The 19,506-nt window shown below is 28.5% G+C and overlaps 3 protein-coding genes across 6 annotated transcripts; 2 read left to right on the top strand and 1 right to left on the bottom strand.

The window, feature by feature from the left end:
- Positions 1 to 16: 16 nt before the first annotated feature.
- Nxt1 (NTF2-related export protein 1) lies at positions 17 to 5,141 on the top strand. 2 transcript variants are annotated; one of them, XM_089176695.1, is made up of 4 exons: positions 17 to 418; positions 1,623 to 1,709; positions 1,815 to 1,959; positions 2,144 to 5,141. In XM_089176695.1, the coding sequence occupies exons 1-4, from the start codon at positions 311 to 313 to the stop codon at positions 2,302 to 2,304; spliced, it is 501 nt and encodes a 166-aa protein (XP_089032821.1). In that variant the 5' UTR covers positions 17 to 310; the 3' UTR covers positions 2,305 to 5,141. The 2 variants fall into 2 exon arrangements, with proteins under 2 accessions (XP_089032821.1, XP_015185093.1); XM_015329607.2 differs by lacking the exon at positions 17 to 418 and adding an exon at positions 1,384 to 1,533.
- Abl (tyrosine-protein kinase Abl) lies at positions 3,519 to 13,521 on the bottom strand. 3 transcript variants are annotated; one of them, XM_015329655.2, is made up of 14 exons: positions 13,133 to 13,521; positions 12,375 to 12,528; positions 12,072 to 12,181; positions 11,683 to 11,981; positions 11,473 to 11,614; positions 10,940 to 11,070; positions 10,535 to 10,797; positions 10,256 to 10,427; positions 9,927 to 10,182; positions 9,698 to 9,832; positions 9,470 to 9,605; positions 9,048 to 9,175; positions 7,720 to 7,931; positions 3,519 to 7,427 (listed from the first exon to the last, which is right to left on the bottom strand). In XM_015329655.2, exons 1-14 carry the CDS (start codon positions 13,257 to 13,259, stop codon positions 5,217 to 5,219), a joined length of 4,476 nt encoding a protein of 1,491 aa, XP_015185141.2. In that variant the 5' UTR covers positions 13,260 to 13,521; the 3' UTR covers positions 3,519 to 5,216. The 3 variants fall into 3 exon arrangements, with proteins under 3 accessions (XP_015185141.2, XP_015185142.2, XP_015185143.2); XM_015329656.2 differs by having other exon boundaries at positions 9,069 to 9,175; XM_015329657.2 differs by lacking the exons at positions 11,473 to 11,614; positions 12,072 to 12,181; positions 12,375 to 12,528; positions 13,133 to 13,521 and having other exon boundaries at positions 11,683 to 11,824.
- Positions 13,522 to 14,154: 633 nt separating this feature from the next.
- Positions 14,155 to 19,389, top strand: Tsc1 (tuberous sclerosis 1 protein hamartin). Its single transcript, XM_015329669.2, has 15 exons — positions 14,155 to 14,268; positions 14,707 to 14,944; positions 15,037 to 15,302; positions 15,384 to 15,614; positions 15,692 to 15,885; positions 15,960 to 16,072; positions 16,138 to 16,376; positions 16,443 to 16,790; positions 16,895 to 17,083; positions 17,151 to 17,445; positions 17,527 to 17,747; positions 17,834 to 17,959; positions 18,083 to 18,319; positions 18,410 to 18,506; positions 18,600 to 19,389. The coding sequence occupies exons 2-15, from the start codon at positions 14,836 to 14,838 to the stop codon at positions 19,118 to 19,120; spliced, it is 3,186 nt and encodes a 1,061-aa protein (XP_015185155.2). The 5' UTR covers positions 14,155 to 14,268; positions 14,707 to 14,835; the 3' UTR covers positions 19,121 to 19,389.
- The last annotated feature ends 117 nt before the right edge of the window (positions 19,390 to 19,506 follow it).

Genomic DNA, 19,506 nt, shown 5'->3' with positions numbered 1-19,506 from the left:
TTGCACGTGATTTCAGAGCAGCTTATTAATCACCGCGAGAATGCCAATCTTAAACGATGTTATTATTTAATCGTCACAGAGCCGATAGAGATAAGTGCGTATACCTCTGTCACCAGCAGCCTAACCAACATGTCCTCATTAGCGATTCCAGTAACATATAGCCAGTTCGTACTCACTTTGCTATTATCCTACTTCTTCTGGCTATTTTCAATAATAATTATTAAAACCGTGACCGATCGTATTTAATCGCGAAATGCACCGAATCGATAATATATTTACATAAATGTGAATACTGGCATTTGGCGCCATCATGCCTGAAAAAATAACTGTGGAAGTTCGATGTCACGTGACCGACCCAGCGAGATCTCGCGATTTGCCTTCACGGATTATGGATTATAGTAAGATTGGGGGTCAACAGGTACATGTGACTTACACGCCCCCCTCTTGGAATCTACACATTTTTATCATACTCTTTTTTTTGTTTGTCTTTTTCTTATCTTATTATTTGTATTCTTTGTTTACCTATTTTCTTTTTTAAATATTATCATCTTTCAATTATTTTTAACCTGCTTCATACATATTTTTATCATTTCGCGATACAATATTTCTTTTGACTTTTTTTTTTAATTTCAAAACAATCAAATTTAATTTCACACTTTTCAAAATAAATTCTTCATTATTTAAACATTTAAACTAATTAACGAAATTTTTTTCCATTATTTCGATGAGATACATCAATCTTTATTTTTTTTAAATAATTGCAATTTTTTGTTGTTGTCATTTTCACACGTATTTGTAAAAATAATTAATTTTGTATTAATAATTAAATTTGTATTATATCTTGTTATTATTATTATTATTATTACTATTATTATTATTATTTTGATAAATTCATGTAAGTGCACCCTTAGATACAATTTTTGTATTTCATGACTTAAGGTTCATGAAAATCATAGGTTAGAATTGATTGGACAAGTTTTCAAAAAAAAAAAACGTGCGACAGTGAAAACCATAGAGATATTACAGATAGAGTAGACAAACCATAGGTGGTTGTGTAAGTGGAAATGTCTCTGCATGAATGCAGCAAAGAACGAAAGGTTGATGTTGTCTCTCTCTAACTCATGAGGTACCGGCGCATGTGCATTACACTTGTCGTGCTTGTACACGTATGTATACACTAGCAGACTAATGCGCATGCGCCGCTCAGCGTAAGTTAGAGAGAGACAACATCAACCTTCCATGTTCTATCTCTTTTTATTTCGCCAACAGATTTTATGCTGGTTTGTCTGCTCTATGTGTAGTATCTCTATGGTGAAAACAGTTGCAACTGCATCTACATTCAGATCGTTTACATCCCAAAAACGCCATTACACGTTTAAGGACTGTGTATTTGAAAAGAAAAAGAAAACAAAGTTTTCATTAAGAAATGTTTGTTTGTTAATTACAAATATTACAAACAATCGAATATTTGTTTATACTGAATTAAATATAAATAACAAAATCGAAATATAAACTAATTACAAAATGGAACAGGTATGCATTTATCAAGTTTACTTTATATGTTTTAATAAAACATAAAAAGGTTAATATTTGTGAAATTATTAATAATATTTTGGTTACAGGATTTGAAAAGTAAAATTGATGAAGCTTGCAGAACTGCTGAAGAATTTACCAAATTGTATTATGAAAATTTGGATAAAAGAAGATACGTAAGTATTTTATTTATTGATTTATTTAAGTTTTATTTTAACGAGCAGAAGTAATTTATTTGCGAATGAAATGAATTAATTTCATTGAATTTTAATGTGTTTCAGTTAATGTCGAGGTTATACATGGACGCTGGTACTTTAATATGGAATGGCAATGGTATAGAAACCAAAGAAAATATTCAAAAATTCTGGACAGATTTACCACCATCTGAACATACCATTCTTACTTTAGATGCACAACCTGTTACAAGTAATTCAATTAATTTTATCTCAATCACAAAATATTATTAATTTATCACCTTTTGATAATCAAAATTTGTTGTTCATCAATGTTTCACAAATAGATTTTTTAAAATTATATTCTAAATGTAATTATACAAATTGATATATTTGATATGCTAATAATAATTATTTTGTATTGTTATTGATAACAGGTGCAGGAATATCAGCAGAATTAACGTTCCTCATCAAAGTCAGTGGACAATTGAAACTTGATGAAAAATCATCTAAATCGTTCATTCAAACGTTTCTGATAACAGCTGTTGGAGACAAATGGAAAATAGTTACCGATTGTTTTAGAGCAGTAGAAACATAATTATAATAAAGATGATGATAATAATAAATTGTAAATAATAATTTGTACTAACTAATATTAATTTCATTAGATAATTTTTTAATAAAAAAAACTTACGATGTAATGTTTTATAAATTGTATATATTGTATAATAATATTATTAAGAAAATGTCGGACATTATACATAATAAGAAATTTCATAAAATATGACATCGCTTTTTATTATTATTATTAATTATTCTTCTTCTATGATGCTCTTTTATTTATTTATTTATTTATTTATTGATTTATTATTTAAGAAAGCATTTTTTTTATTTTTATTTTTTTTTTATAGTTCCATAATAATTCATTTGTTTTTATTATTATTATATTTTCACATTTTTCGATCTTATTATGAATTGTTGTATAAAGCAATTATTATTAAAAAACTTTTGTTATCAGTGAATTCAGTACATATTGGTCTTTAGAAATGTATGTAATTTCACATGAAAAAATAAAAAATAAATACAGATATAAATAAGACATAAAAACTACTATAATACATATTATATAAAACAAAGGACCTTTCTTCTCTCTTCTATAATAATAATAATAATAATTATAATATTAATAATAATAATTATAATAATTTGTCTAAGTCCCATCAATCTAAAATTCATTTGAGTAATCATTTTTTTGTTTGTTTGTTTTCTTTTCTTTTCAATTCAGTTTGTTTGTTTGTTTTTTTTTTTTTTTTTTTTTTTTCATTCAATACAAATAATAAAATAATGGTTTTAGCTTATCACAGGTACAAAATGATTTAAAAACGAATAAACAATTGAACCGAAATTACATTGTATACTATTTAATGTATATATTGAATGTACTAATAGGCAGTGTCATAAGACACATTTCATTGGTCACTATTATTACTTATGCATCTGTATTGCATTACTACTACTTAGTTTCAAAGCACAGATTTAATAAAGTATAAGTTCAAAAATTCCCATAAAATAAATAAATGAAGAGAAAAATAACTCGTCAATCGAATATTAAACATAATAAGAATAGTTAACAATATTTTTTTCTATCGAATTAATTCATTAAAAATTAAAATTATATTTATAATAGAGATATATAAATTACGTTGAGATAATAATTTTGTTGAGTATTAATGAGTATATATATAATAATAATAATAATAATAATAATTTATAATTTAAATGAATAAACAATTGTTTCGCACATTTTTTGAAGAAGAAGAAGAAGAAGAAGAAGAAGAAGAAATTATTTTGAAATTTATGGGACCTAGTATTGGTCTCTGATAGAAAATTGTATAAAAAATATGTGCATGAGTAAGAGGAACAAACGCGTTAGATGATATTTTTGTTTTTGCTTTTTGTTTTTTGTTCTTTTATGAAAATTTCTAAACATATTCCTTTACTGCTGTGCCTTTGGAAGAACATTTCCATATATCCATGATTAAACAAAGCACACGACACTTAATAAGAATTTGATTAATTACATTGAATAATTTGTCTTATTTCTGGATAATTTATGTAGGCATACGATGATGATACTTAGTACAATTGTTATTCAAACTTATGCTATACAAATACAAAATTGTTTATATTGTCCCACAGTACATATGTAAGATATTATCTTAACATTATTCATTTGTTGTATTTATAATGTTGTTGTTGTTGTTGTTGTTGTGATGATACCTCTTCTACTTTAATAACTTTTTTTTTTTTTTGCATAAATGTACTAAGCATAATGATGTGTAAAAAATTACATTTAAATGATAATGATTTTTGTTTCTTTCTTGACGATACATCATAATAATAAGCGGCTTTAAGAAAGTGTCTACATTTTCTTTTTCTTTTCTTTTTAATGACAATCATTCTCATAATTGCATTTTAATATGCACCATTGGTACAATTATTATTATTAATTAATTATTTATTTATTAAAACTGTGATAAACTATTCATATTGTTATGATCATCATCATCATCATATATATATATATATATATATGTTATTAAATATTAGATCATATGTCTTTTTATATAAAAAATGTAATCATGCAAAAATTATCGAGGCTTATAATTCAAAGCCTACATACAACACCATTATCACCATGATGATCGTAGTAGACAATAAAATATTTCCACATTGATTTGGTATTTTTGTTTGTTTGTTTGTTTGTTTAAAATATAAATATATGCAAAACATAAAACAACGAATTTTGCAGTAAATCATTATTTGTTTGTTTTTTTTTTCTTTTTTTTCTTTTCAAATAAAATATAATATTCAAGAGAAATACTTGTAGTATACTTTCTTATTATGCCTCAACCACACAAAATGTTTTTAATAGCATAAACATACAACCATAACTCAACAATCCTTACTTTCATTCACATTCATTACTTGATATTACTTTAAGCATAATTGTTATGATTAAAACATTGTTCTTAGACCTTACTAGTGACTTAGATATATATCTATACTTATTATGTATATATATATATATATATGTATGCATGTATGATTTATGATTCGTATACATACGTACGTACGTCACACACATTATAGTTTATATAAGAAATTTATCTCAATTAACGAATCAACGCATTGAAATATTTGTATTCAGAATTTTGTTGACAATTACAAATATTTCAATGCGTTGATTAATAAGAGATAATATATATATGATGTTATTATTATTATTATTATTATTATTATCATACGTACGTATATATGCATGTATATATATATTTATATATACGTATATTTATTATATATATATATAATTATTAAATTGGTGACAGAAATGAATTTTAACAAAACAAAAAAAAAAAAAAAAAAAAAAACAAATGTAAGAGAGATTGTAAAGTGTTACTTGTTTTTTTTTTTTTTTTTTTTTTTGATTTTCCACCACCAATATATACTTTATCTCTGCACTGTATTTATTACATCCTTTATAGTATTTTGAACCTCACTCAATAGTCTTGTATTCTCTGCAATATTTCTCGTTCCAGCTGCTCTTAGTTGTCTTGCTTGCAGCTCAAGTCTAGTGAGTAAATCACGAAACTGAAACCTCGCATGAGGTGCTATTGCAGTATCTGTAAGACTTATGCACATACCATGAAGCAAACCAACTTTGTCAGATAGTTGAAGCCAACTGGCCATGATTATGGTTGGACTACCTCTAAGATTTAAAATACTATTTTCAATGACGTTAGATATTTCGATGACACTATGTTTAGCTGCACCTTTTGATTCGGCAGTTTGTTTGTTGTTTGCATCTTCATCCGTCTGTGAAGGAGATTTATTGCAATTTGGTGTAGCATATATCGAGGAACCAAAATGTTTAGTTGACGAAACTAATGGTTTCAATGGTTTGGCTGGTACAACAGGCTTTTCAATATCTGCAGATGATGTTGGAGGCCATACTCTAGTGTCTCCTTTACTAGTAGAACTACGAGTTGATGCACCACTATGATCTTCCGGTGAATCTTCACCAGCATCAACTATGTCTGGCTTGTTAACACCTCTAACACTTAATTTAGGACTTAGTGGTTGATTATCGCAAGAAGCTTCCTTGTTTTCCCATAATTTTTTTAGGCTACTTATACTTCCAGTACTTCTACGTTTATCATCAATTTGATCGTCAGTTCCAAATTCAGATGAATCTGTTGTAATACTACTTCCAATATCATCAAATCGTTTAGCTTTATCTTCCGTAACTTTATCTTTATCAGCGTTGTCAACCTTTCGTAATCTAGCTTTGAAATCAATTATTTGATTATCCCCAGTTTCCTCCTTTTGCGGATTATTCCTTTTATCGACCTTTTTTAATTTGAAACCTATATTACCGGTGCTTATTATATCCTCAGTAGTTATAGATGAAGATGCATCAATCTCTTTGTGTGCAGTACTGTGCTTATCAAGACTTAAATGATGATCCTGTGCAATTGAAAAACTATCATTGCTCTTCAAATTAGAAATGGCATACTCATTTTGTACAGTATGTTTGTTTGTATCCATACTAAAGCTGGCACATAATTCAGATAATAATTGGGATGCTGGATCAAGAGGTAATGAAGGTACATTACCTGCAATTCCACTTTTTTTTACAGATCCTCCGTGTTTCATATCAGCACTTTGCTTTATTTCATTGACCAATTTCAATTCTAACATCTCCTTCATCCCCGGTTTGGATTCGAATGTATCTGTGATACCAATTGCAGCAGGAGGCGGAGGTGGAGGTGGAGGTGGCGGTGGTGCTTCCTCTGGCGATGATGTTAATTCTGCTGCTGCTGCTGATTCTAATCTTACGTTACTAGACACCTCCTTTGTCTTAAGAATTGTTTTTTTATCGTCCAATGATTTATTGCAATGCGTTGTCTCGTTGTTAGTTTCTCTGCGTCGTAAATTAACACCAAATCTAGAACTAGCTTCTTTCACAGAAGGCTCGACATTTCTAACATCGTTATTTTTATCATCCTGATCGTCATTATTTACCTCGTCCTTTATTTTCCATTCGTTTTTTAATTTTCTCACGCTTACTGGCGAATTCGTTGGTTTAATATGAGAAATATCACTGTTAGGTGAAGCGGTTACTACAGGTGGTGGCAAATCGCATTGATCTGCCGAATTAAAAATGTCATCTGGAGGTGGTGGTAAGTCTATAGGTGGTGGAGGAAACTCAAGATCGGCGAGTGTTGGTTGAACCGATCTCGATGGGCTGGCCGTTCTAAAACCAGTGTTATTTGGACCTCGGAAAGTTCTTAATCCAATATTTTCCGTATTATTTTTTCTAATTCCAACCGTCCGACTTCGTGGTGAATTTGGTGGTTGATAAGTGTTTACCACACCACTGGAAGAATTGCTGCGTGTCATTTGTGGTTGATTACGTAAATTATTCTGACGAGGTGATAACGAACGATGCTGAGGTGTATCCGTATTACTTGTAACGTCGTGTTGTTCAACAACGGTTGATATTGACGATGTCGTTGCAATATTATCTTGATTAGAAGGCATTCCACTTTGACGAAGACTTTCTAAATAGGCGCCAATCCTTGCACCTTTTGGTAAAGTGCCATAACGATTAATTGCTCGTTTAACATTTTGCACCTCTAGTGCACCTACATGTACCAACTGAAATAATAAATGTAATAATTGTTATCAATTTCATATGTTTGTAAACGCATTGAAGAAATCCATTCAAGCAGTGCTAAATGCATTTACCATTAGACAAAATTGAACAAGTTGAATTGAACAAGAAGAATGTATATGTATATAAATATATATATATATATTTATCGATTGTCACGTTATTATTTGTAATACTTTTTGAATTTGTTATTGTTATTGTAATTGTAATTGTAATTGACACGGATAATGACTACTATACATTTTAAAGCCTGGCCACAATGTATGTTCATTGTACCTTCTGAGGCAGTACTTCCTTAGATGGATAAGGTCGTGTTTTAATTTGTTTCTGATTGCATGGTATGTTCGGTACAGGTTCTGGCGAAGTTGATGGTTGAGGAACAAAATTGGGTTCTGCTGTCCCCTGAGACCCATCTCCATCGTCGTCCACTTCGCAACCTCCTGTAGTAATTGACTGTGTAGCCATTGTCACAAGATCTCGTGTGATACCTGATTTGTCATTTAATAAACAAAGTATACTATACATAATCTATATAAGAATTAATTATTCCTGCATTAATTAAGCAAATAACTTTCATACCAGGAATAGAATATTATTATAGCTTACAGATTGAAAATAGAATTTGTTTTTTTTTTTTTTTTTTTTTTTTTTTTTTAAATTGAAAATATCAATCAATGCTTTTTATATTTTTATATTTATCTCATATAAACTCAGGGGTCATTCTCCTTAAAATATGGGAAGAAACAGTTTCCTTATAGATAAGATAGTTTTTTTTTTAATTATTATTTCATTGAAACAAGTGTTTTAGTTTGGTTAAATGGTATGGTTTTTTTTTTATTTCGTGCAGGCCAGAATTATGATTAGGTGTTTTTTTTTTTTTATAAATATTTTATAATAATGCACGTGCGTGCGTGAATGTGTTTTTTTTTAGAAACATGAGTAAACTCACATAACACTGCTTGAACACATTCAAAATGTTAATAGTATGAATTAAATATTTTCATGAAAATATTGACGAGACAATTGTGTTTTTCTTTCTTTCTTTTTTTTTTTTTTTTAATCTACAAAATACGAGTAATACTTTGAAAATGGAAATTACTTAAAAAAAAAGAAAAAGTCAACAAAATATTTCTATTACTTTTGTTGTTATTATTATTGTTGTTGTTGTTAATTGTAAAATATTATTTACATCATGCATAAAACATGATATATAATTTGAATTAATAATAATAATAATAATAAAAATAATAATGAAATGATTATCACGAATTTATCATATAAAAGCAGTCATAAGAAAACTGAATGTAAAAAGAAAATGATAAATTGCAACTACGTATAAATTGCTTAAAATTTACTAAAGATACAAATTGTGCACTGAATATATAATATATGAAAAACAATTACTTTTCGTACTTTGAATTATTTTGCATTTTACTATGCACATTCAGAAAATATTGGCTCACGGAGAATGACCCACATTCCTGAAGCTATGAGCCACAGTATAAAAAGAAAAATCAAACATAAATGAAATTCGAATGAATAGAATATTCAAGCTGCAACGTGCATAAAAAACATCATTACACTTAATTAATATAATGAAATACCTTCAAAAATCTTATCAATACCATTTAGATCTGTGGCATCATCGAGTGCTATGTTGGCAGCATCGGTATTTTGTTGATCTTGTTCCTGGTATGCCGAATCACGAAATGAACTGCACGATGATAATAAACTAAAGAAAAATACAAACATAAATCTTAGTATTTACAAGTACAATCTCTTCTTTCATTTATTATCTTTCTTCTTTCTTTTTTATTCTTTTAATATATATAAATTAAGTGTGTCACGTTGTTTGTCCGCAATGGACTCTTAAACTACTGAACTGATTTTAATCAAATTTTTCACACTATGTGCAGTTTCATCCAACTTGAAAGATAGGATAGTTTATAATCGCAATTGACTTAAAAACGTGTGTATCGAACTGCTTGTAAGTGCACCCACCCCCTAGTAAACTTATAAAATGTACCTTGTTCGTTTTGGAGGAGCTGGTGCTTGTTTTCCTTTCTTATTTGTCGATCGTCTCATTTGTACGATATTACTGTTACTTTTACTCGACAATCCACCAACAAAAGTACTTAATTTAGTTACAGAACTAGCACCATCTACATCAGACACAATTATTTGTATTATTATTGATGATACAAATTTAATAGAAACAAAAAAAGAAAATTGTTTATAAATTGTTATTATATACCTTGTGCTATACCGGAGGAAGACATTTGTTCGGATACAAGTACAAGTCCATGAATATTTCCTGTACTACCTGTTTGTGATTTTTTATAAGCAAGCAACGGTATTTCTCCTCCACCTTGTAATTGTTTTTCTACTTCTATAAATAGATATATTTATATTTGTTTGTTAATACATGATTATTATTATTATTATTATTTAATGATATTAAAAAGCACATTCATTGTTTTTACCTTCAGTAATACTAGATTCTTGAAACATGTTTTCTAATGAATGATGAATTTCTTTGAAAGTTGGTCGTTCAACTGCAGACCATTGCCAACATTGTCTCATTAAATCATAAACTTTAGGTGGACAACCAGGTGGACATTCCATCCTATAGCCTTTTTCTAACATATGATAAACATCTGTCAAATCTACACCAGGATATGGTGACATACCGTAAGTTGCTATTTCCCATAATAAAATTCCAAATGCCCATACATCAGACTGCAAAAATTCAACCTATTTTATATGGAAGTTCTATTATTTCAATTGTTTGAACAAAATGATAATAAATTACCTTTGTAGAAAACTTATTATATGCTAAACCTTCAGGAGCAGTCCATTTAATAGGAAATTTAGCACCAGCGTGTGCCGTGTACGTATCATCTCTCATTAATCGTGCTAAACCAAAATCTGCAACTTTTACTAAATGATTTTCACCAACCAAACAATTACGTGCTGCTAAATCTCTGTGGTTTTTTGTTTGTTTGTTTTTTTTGAACAAATTAAATCAAGTTTTAATATATAATTACAATAATAAATAATTTATGAAAGAGATATATTGAATTAGAAATACCTATGAATAAAATTACGGCTTTCTAAATAACTCATGCCACTTGCTATCTGAGTTGCCATATGCATAAGAACAACAGCATTGATTTGATGTTTACTCTCATTACGCAAATAATCTAATAAATTTCCTTTGCTCATAAATTCAGTGATTATGTAAAATGGTGGTTCACGTGTACAAACTCCTAACAATTGTACCAAATTTCTATGTTTCATTTCTTTCATTATGGCAGCTTCTTCGAGAAAATCTTTAAGTGCCATTGTATCTTCCTAAAAAATGAAAACAATAATAATAATAAAATATATATATATATATATATATATATATATATATATATATATATATATATATATATATATATCATTTTAAATATAAATAAAATGATGTAGAATATTATATTATTATAAATACCTTTAATGTTTTAACAGCAACAGTCATATTATACCTCTTCCAAACTGCTTCATATACATCACCATACTGTCCCCCTCCTAATTTATGCCTCATTACTATATCAGTCCGATTAATTTCCCATTCATCTGGCTCTGAAATAGATTACAATTTATATGATTTCATAAAGTTTTATGTGACCTACATAATATAATATCAAATGATTTATATATTATAACAAATTGAATGTGTTAATATATATATATATAAATTATTACAGTGTTTTTATTTTAAAATGAATTAAAGCTAAAAAAAAAACACATATATTTTATTTTATTTTCCCCACACATATAATCCATTAATGAAATACAAATAAATAACACTTGTAATATTTTTTAACATCATGCACATTAAATTTGAATTAAAAATTAATGTGATATATTAAAATAAATGAATACAATAAATAACATTGATTATATTGTTTTGTTTAAGGTATAAATAAGGATAAAGAAAAAGTATTAAAGATATTGACCAAAAAAAAAATAAATATACGCCACCTGGACTAAGTGGAAACACAGTAGGCTTGTTATGCTTTGGTGCAGGATAAAGCAGTTGCGTAATAAGACCATCGGCAAGCATTGAATGATGATGAACCAGTTCGGCTAATGTATTAAATTTACTTTCTGTTGTGACAAACATCTGAAATGATGGAATATGAGAGTTACATGAATGTCGTCTATTTGTTAATTCAACTTTAACTAACTAACCTTTCCTTCGCTATCTTCATTAATTCTGTAATGATAAACTCGTCCTTCATATCTTAAAGAAATACTACGTTGACCTGGACTGCTCTCTGATTCACGAACAAGAAAACTACCATTTATACCAGAACTTAAAAGATATTCTGCTGCATTTCTAGATATTCTTCCATGATACCAAGAATGTTTTTCCAATGAATTAACCGGTGTTACATAGTTCGATGGAACCCAACCTACTTGTCCAGCACTCGAATGTGCTTCACACCACTCTCCACTTTTATTATAACTGAGAATACGTACTTGTTCACCTATTTATACAAATGATTAAAGAATTCTATTATTATCTGTTCAATAAAGAATAAAACTAGAAGTATTATGCTTTATTTTGTAATATGTACCTTTCTTCAAACTAAGCTGATTTTCTCCACCTGCTTGAAAATCATATAATGCAACGAATAATTGTGGATCATCTTCTTCTTGTGTCAAAAGGTTCTCCTTGCTAGTCCACCTAGTTCAAATATCATTGTAAGTAATTTCATACTCAAATTTATTCTCTTAAATATTCTTAATATAATCAGAAGATACACACACACACAAACGTAAAGTTTACAAAATTTGATACAATTTTAAGAGTAAACATTGAATACATACACATGCAAGTATGCATATAGATAATTGATAAATAAATGCATGTATTTAACCTATTAGCAGCTTCAAGTAGTCCACTAGTAGACACACTAGTATGTTGTTGAATATTTGCTTGTTGTGAAATTGGTTGAACATTAGAACTACTAGGAGGATCCCCCTCTGGCAATGCTGGAATGTGAGGTAGGGGTCTGCTTTGTAATAGAGCCTCTGTAATAAGAACAAAAATAGACGAATAATTAGAATAGAAGTAGGGATAATAATAAAATGATATAACAGTATCTTTTTCATTCACTAATTACTACAATCATTGACTATAACTATTGCATAACAGTATCTATATACAATTATGACTTGAAATTTTGTAAAGTATATTCAGTAAGTTACATAATAGAAAAAAAGAATGATATTTTATTCAATGATTACATTCAAATGAAAATAAATAAAATAAGTGTATGAGTGCATTGAAAGTAGTTGAATTGTGAAACATGCTCTGTTACAACTATTAATTATGTATAATTATAGATAATTTTACAAACGTTAGATAGTTGGATATTAATTTTTGAAATATAATCTAAATAAAAAAAAAAATAAAGAGTAATATAATTCATATAAATTGGAATAATTGTAAATTACATTTAAGGGGGAATAGTATCACATTTGATGTATGATAAGAAATGAAAAATAATAATAAGAATAATAACAAGGATGGTTAAATATAAATGAAAAAAAAAAAAGTATAGTGCAAAAAAGTATATAGGGTGAGTGTTAATAAATGTAAAATGAATATAACATAACAATTGATGTACATTACCACTGTGTTCGGTAAATATGTTGGATCCAATGATACGAGAGTCCTTTAAATTTCTAGGTTGTTTTCGAGTTTGTCGCACGGTAGACCCGGCTGGAATAATTCTGTCTTTAGTTTGTTGAGCACCCATAGTTCCTCAATTACCATGCCCTTATATTCCCCCTCGGCTAGAAATACGCCGAGGCTAAAAAGTTCCTCACTAACACATACACTTTAAATCGACACTTATTCGAACCTTACATTCTATTTATTATGAAATAAAACGCGAGTCTATTTAAATATCAACTATGATCACTCTCTTACGGCCGCTCTTATATCTCACATTTTTATATGTCAATTATGCTCGCTACTTCTCGCCATATTTGACAGCTTTGACGTCGATTATTTAGTTTGTCGGCGCATTGCTGTGGGGCAGCACATTGAGCTTTACATGCGTTCAACCAATAATATCTTCATTTCGATCCGTCGAAATATCGAATTAGACTTACTTTCGATATATCGATGATATCTCGATAATAAGATAATTTGAATTATCTTTTTATCATTCTTATCCACCTTCTTTTCATTTTCTATTACGAATAATTCAATGTCAATATATTTATATCTTTATGATAAACAATTAAATTTTGTTTACAATTAAACTAATCAAAATGTACGTTTAGTCGACATTTTGATATTCATGGAAGTAAATCCACCGAATATTAGTTCTACAAGTATAGATCGATATTCATTGGATGTTTATTATCTTTAAGTGCTGATAATCTTCTTAATTTAATATCCGATAAATCATCTGTAACGAGTTAATTATTAATTATATATATATATATATATGTTAGATCGTAATATTTTAATTAGAAAAAATAAAATGTGTATATTTTATTTAAAAAAAAAAGACAAATTAATATTACCTTGATGACAACAAGATTTTCATTATAATTAATAAAATAACTTTTGATAGATAATTATTTGAAATTGCAATTGCATTTAATGCAAGAAGACATAGATGCAATAATCGTATGCGATTGCAACGCCAGCCTTTGTAGAGACGGCGTAAACTGTTACTAATTTGTAACATACTTGCCTTTGCTGGTCGCCATAGAACTTACTATAAATTACTCGAAATATTAGATGTAATTTAGGTGAGCTATTTCGTTAATTTAAAGTCCAAAAATCGACTATTTTTATTGTTATTTAATTAAACAATTAATTAGAAATATATATATTTTATTCCAAGATGATTATTGTCAATTATAACTTTTAACAGATCTTAGTCATCCGGGTAAATGAATATGAGAAAATCAACAATTTTTGTGTGTATTTTAAAAAAACTATGCACTGACAGTTTGACAGAGACGTGTCATTAACATCAATGAATGATATTCTAATTATTTCTATACACTTGATTACATTGATATATGTATTTTCATATTAATTGATCTTTCTTTGGAATTGACAAGTTACCATTTCATTAGAACACTGATACTTCATATATTTATTGAAATAAATAATGTTATTGTCTTTTATCTTCAATATTTGATTGTTTATTAAGATAGAAATGTATTTTGAATGTTTTTTAGCTCATGATGTTACATTTGAATGGCAGATAACAGATGGCTGGAAAGAAGAACATTTTAATAATTATCTTTAATGCCTACTCCAAGGATTAGTTTTGTTATCAGCTTATCAAATAACCTGTCGCTGTCAAGATGAGTGTCAATACAGCAGCTGTTGCAGATCTTTTTAATTTACTCGAATCTAATAAACTTGGGGAGGTTGAAGAAATAAAGCAAGTATTTCACGAACACTTCTTGTCTAGTAAGTAAAATATATATCATATTATACATTTTGATATTGTACTTTTATTTTTGATGATGATTATTATTATTATTATTCAATTTACCATTTAGCAAAAGATAGCTGGCTCGTCAATGGTTTATTGGATTATTATCTTTCAACAAATTCTTCACGTATTGTTGAAGTATTAGCAGGTGTACGTGAGCCACATGATAAACATTTGTTAGATAGATTGGCTGAAGTTATTTCTAAGACTGGAAATAATAAACAAAAAATTAAAGGGCTTACTTTGCTCGGTCATATTGCACGTAAACAACCAACCTGGTTATACAAACTTGCTAATCATACTTTGTTTCGTGATTTGTTAAAATTACTCAAGGTATATTATTATAATACAGTTCATTTCATGAATATTTTCATTTTGATTACACTCTAATTTGTTGATCATTTCTTTTTTTAGGTGGAAACAGATACGTTGTCACTTATGAGTGCATTACTTTTATTGGTCATGTTGCTACCAATGTTACCTGTCGCATTAGGACCATATTTGCAAGAAATATTTGAAGTATTCAGTCATCTGGTTTTTTATTATTATCAACAATCATTGACGCTCTCTCATCCTAAACACACAACGTCAAATGTGGTACTTAGCAGTATTGACATAGATCATCTTTATCTGTTACACTTACAGGTGAATAATTATTTATTTATTAAATTAATTATAATATAGATTTTATATTTAAAATACAAAATAATAATATATCGTAGGTGGGATTATACAGTTTATTTCACAGACTATACGCTATGTATCCTTGCAATTTCATCTCGTATCTTAAACAACAGTGTTTTCAACGTGATCAAATGTCTACTTTTTCTCATACCATTAGACCAATGTTAGATTCTGTGCGTATGCATCCATTTCTTGTTACAGCATCTAAAGATACTGAAATTTCTGCCACCAGGTATAAATTTAATTGGAATTTTTTTATACAATTAAGAAAATAAACAATTTTTCATTGAATTTATAATATTGTAGATGGAAAAAAATGGAACATCATGATATTATAGCTGAATGTGATCGTTTCACGTTAGACAAATGTAGAGAGGAAGTATTTGGAGTTACAAATTGTCGATTTACACCACCATTGGGTTAGTTATTTATTGTTAAATATTATTCATACGTAAAGGATTATTTAAACTTGAAGTATTTATAGATCATTCTTCCAATTTTGTACCACTAAATATCAGTGGGGGTTTGACTACCACCGAGATAAGTAATGGAGATGAGGAAACATTTTGGTCACCTAGTATGACCGTTCCACCACACAGTCCATCATTCCAAAGTACATCACACGAGGTTCGTTCAACACCTTCGACACCTAATACTAATAGAAGTGGTACATCTCCACCTGAAGCTGCTGTTGAAGCTACACCAGAAACAACACCTGTTAAGGTATGTGTTTTCATTTGATAATTAAAATAAACTTTGATTTATATATATTCATTTAATATGATTTAGGATGTTCGTAAATTATCAACAAGGCAACCACCAGTTGGTTCTGCTGCTGTTCGTGCTCTGAGTATTTTGAGCAATGGTGCAGTAACTCAAACTTCACGACCTTCAACGCCTATTCCTTTAAATCCTTCAGTATCAACCACAGCATACTCTGGTATATTAAATTCTAGCGATACTGGAACTAACATGCCAGGATTTCTTTCACAAAAGATTAGCAGATTAATTGCTGATAGACAAAATGCTGTTAATCAATCAATGAAATTAACAACTATCGAGGACGATAGTACTGCTGTTACGGAAACTGATATAACTCAAAATTGCAAGAACGATTCATGGCAAGAAGATCAAGAGGTTTTATTAAATAATATTTCATTCTATATGCATTCATCACTGTATAATCTAATTATTACTTTATGTAATCGTTGCATATTAAAACCTGAGGACTTTAATTACAGGTATTAGAAATTGTAAGCTTTCAAGATAACAACAGTCTTGAAATTCAAAAAAATCGGGAACACAAAGTTGATTTTCAAGCTGAGAAATTGCACGGTACTATAGCAAATTTGTCACAAAAAGTTCAACAACTTCGTTTTTATTCTCAATGTCAACAACCTGTACAACATATTAATAAGAATTTAAATAAGGTAAATTAATGAAGTTTTTATTGATAACGTGAATTGATCTTGAATAAAATTGCATTTGATTTTGTAGTTGAGAAGAACCAGATCATGTTCGGATATGAAAATGCAAAAACGAATGGATAATAATAATGAAGGAAAAGAAACAAATTTTGTGAAAAAACTTGAAGAAAGTAGTACTCAAACGAATAGTTTATATCAATACGAATATTTGTTGTTAGGTATTTTAGATCAGAAAGAACAAACGTCTGAACAAAAAACTATTCAAAATAATTCTGAATCTAGAGTATCACCAACCACTATGCTTGATCGTTACGTTGATATTTGTGCACGTGCAAGTAGTTTTTCTAATGATAATAACAAAGCACGTAAGTTGTATGATTCAATGTTTATTATCTTTTGTAAAAATGATGAATGAAATGTAACAAATGTTGTTTTTCAACTATCAGGTAGAAATTCGACAAAAATCAAAATTGCAGAAGATAATACGGAAGATGATGCGGGAGAGGAAGATAATTTAGATACGGATCATGTTAATCAATTATTGCAATTAATGCAAATGCAATTACAATTTGAACGACAGCGAAGAGAAGTGCATGCTGAACGTAACAGAAGACTTCTTGGTAAATTAAGAGATTCACGAGCATTGGAAGAACACAATAATGCATTGGTGAATATATATTTCATGTTTGAAACATCTTTCATTATCATTTATCATTTGTATTTAATATTTTTCTATAATTCTTCTTCTTTTAGACTGATCGTTTTAGAATGTTAGAAAGGGAGGTTGAAAATTTAAAAATTGAATTAGATAAAAGTAAAAGGGATAATCGAGAAGCTGATGAACGATTTAAAGATGTGTTACATCATTGGCAAACTAAGGTTTGTTATTTTATATTACATTTTTAAATTTTCTTTTTATATTCAATTAAATAAAATAATGTAATAATAATAATAATAATAATAATAATAATATTTTTAACGATGATATATATGATACAAAAGTGTGTAGAAGGAGAACGACAAAATCAAATTTTAAAAGATCGAAATGATTCACTCAAATTAGAATTAAAAGAGGAACAGAAAAAGGTAGCTGTATGTGAACAAGAAAAAAGTTCTGCAGAAGCTGCATTGTTTGATGCAGGACACCAACTTAAAGAAGCATTGAAGGCAGCTAATCGTACGAAAGATTTGGAAAATAATCTCGATATTGTACAAAAGAAACTTCTTCTTTTAGGAGAAGTAAGTTTAACGTTTTTTTTTTAAATTTCATTATAAATCTTCATTTTTAATTTACGAAACAATTTGATTTTGATTTTGATTTTTTCATAGGCACAATCGAAATGGCAAGAAAATATAGGAGCACGATCACCTATCGTCAATCAAGAAACAACACAGATACAACATACATATACAGATGAAATAGCTAGTAAATATTTTCTTTTGTTTTAATACAAATATAATGATAATAATATTATTTAATATGAGATATCTAATATGATTGAATATAATTTTTGTTTAGATCTACGACGCCAATTAGAAACCCGTACTTCTCACATAGAAGTTTTGAGAGTACGTTTAGCTGAATTAGAAAATAAAGAAAATCGTAAAGAAGCACAACTGGTAGAAATTCAACGTTCTCTGTTAGAAACTAAAGATCAACATGAAACCGAATTAAATGCAGTTGAATCGAAATATAAAGCACAATTGGAAATAAATCTTTTATTAGAAAGTCGTATACTCGAGCTTCATGGTAAAATCGAGAATTTAACTTACGGAGCTAGTACAAGTACTGCAAATCTTCCATCATCTGCGTCTCCTAAAGAACGTACTCCTCCATTATCAGTCAGTTTAGCTTCGTCAAGCGAAGGAAGTCTTGCTTTTATTCACTCCAGTACTGGAATTATGAATGATTGCTGTGATTCTGCAGGTGAAATTCCAAATTTGCAAGCTATTGTTGAACCTATCCCAAGTAATCAAGTTGCTGCTTCACCATCTCGCTCAAATCAACAACAACAACGACAATTTCCAAAGCAAGATTAACATATTATTGAAATAATTATCTAATTAAACAGGCCTTTGTTTCGCATCATTGCAAATTATGTCTGGTGCTGTGCTGATCATTAATCAGAGGAAGGTTATTTGTAGCTTTTTATTACTAGATTAGTTGTAATTTACTAAATCTTGTTATTACGTGATTGCCATTTATAAGTAAAGAGACATGTTACTTAATCGAGTTATTAATAATGGTCAACAACCTTTACTGTTCACAAACGAAGCAAGAATAAAAAGGTTCAGATATTTTATGAAAATCTTATTACATTATTCATTTCAACTTACTAATTTGTCCATTACTTTTTTTTTTTTATAAACGTAAGTATTAATAAATGTTCAATTCAAATTACTGAATATATTTGTATAATTGTGTT

This window comes from Polistes dominula, unplaced genomic scaffold (genome assembly GCF_049000335.1).
Source record: "Polistes dominula isolate Pdom_NZ unplaced genomic scaffold, Pdom_raw_medaka contig_80, whole genome shotgun sequence".
In the NCBI taxonomy this organism is placed as follows: domain Eukaryota; kingdom Metazoa; phylum Arthropoda; class Insecta; order Hymenoptera; family Vespidae; genus Polistes; species Polistes dominula.
Note: the sequence above shows the minus strand (reverse complement) of the source record. Positions and strands in the feature narration are given on the sequence as shown.

Bases quoted from the DNA above. Each gene is read 5' to 3' on its own strand.
- Nxt1 (XM_089176695.1), top strand. From the start codon at position 311: ATGCCTGAAAAAATAACTGTGGAAGTTCGATGTCACGTGACCGACCCA. The intron at 419-1,622 runs GTACATGTGACT...TTTTGGTTACAG, and splicing joins GTAAGATTGGGGGTCAACAG to GATTTGAAAAGTAAAATTGA. The intron at 1,710-1,814 runs GTAAGTATTTTA...AATGTGTTTCAG, and splicing joins ATTTGGATAAAAGAAGATAC to TTAATGTCGAGGTTATACAT.
- Abl (XM_015329655.2), bottom strand. From the start codon at position 13,259: ATGGGTGCTCAACAAACTAAAGACAGAATTATTCCAGCCGGGTCTACC. The intron at 11,071-11,472 runs GTGGCGTATATT...AATCTATTTCAG, and splicing joins TGTGTTTCCACTTAGTCCAG to AGCCAGATGAATGGGAAATT. The intron at 10,183-10,255 runs GTAATTTATTAT...GAATTTTTGCAG, and splicing joins ATAATAAGTTTTCTACAAAG to TCTGATGTATGGGCATTTGG.
- Tsc1 (XM_015329669.2), top strand. From the start codon at position 14,836: ATGAGTGTCAATACAGCAGCTGTTGCAGATCTTTTTAATTTACTCGAA. The intron at 17,446-17,526 runs GTAAGTTGTATG...TTCAACTATCAG, and splicing joins TAATGATAATAACAAAGCAC to GTAGAAATTCGACAAAAATC. The intron at 18,507-18,599 runs GTAAATATTTTC...ATTTTTGTTTAG, and splicing joins ATATACAGATGAAATAGCTA to ATCTACGACGCCAATTAGAA.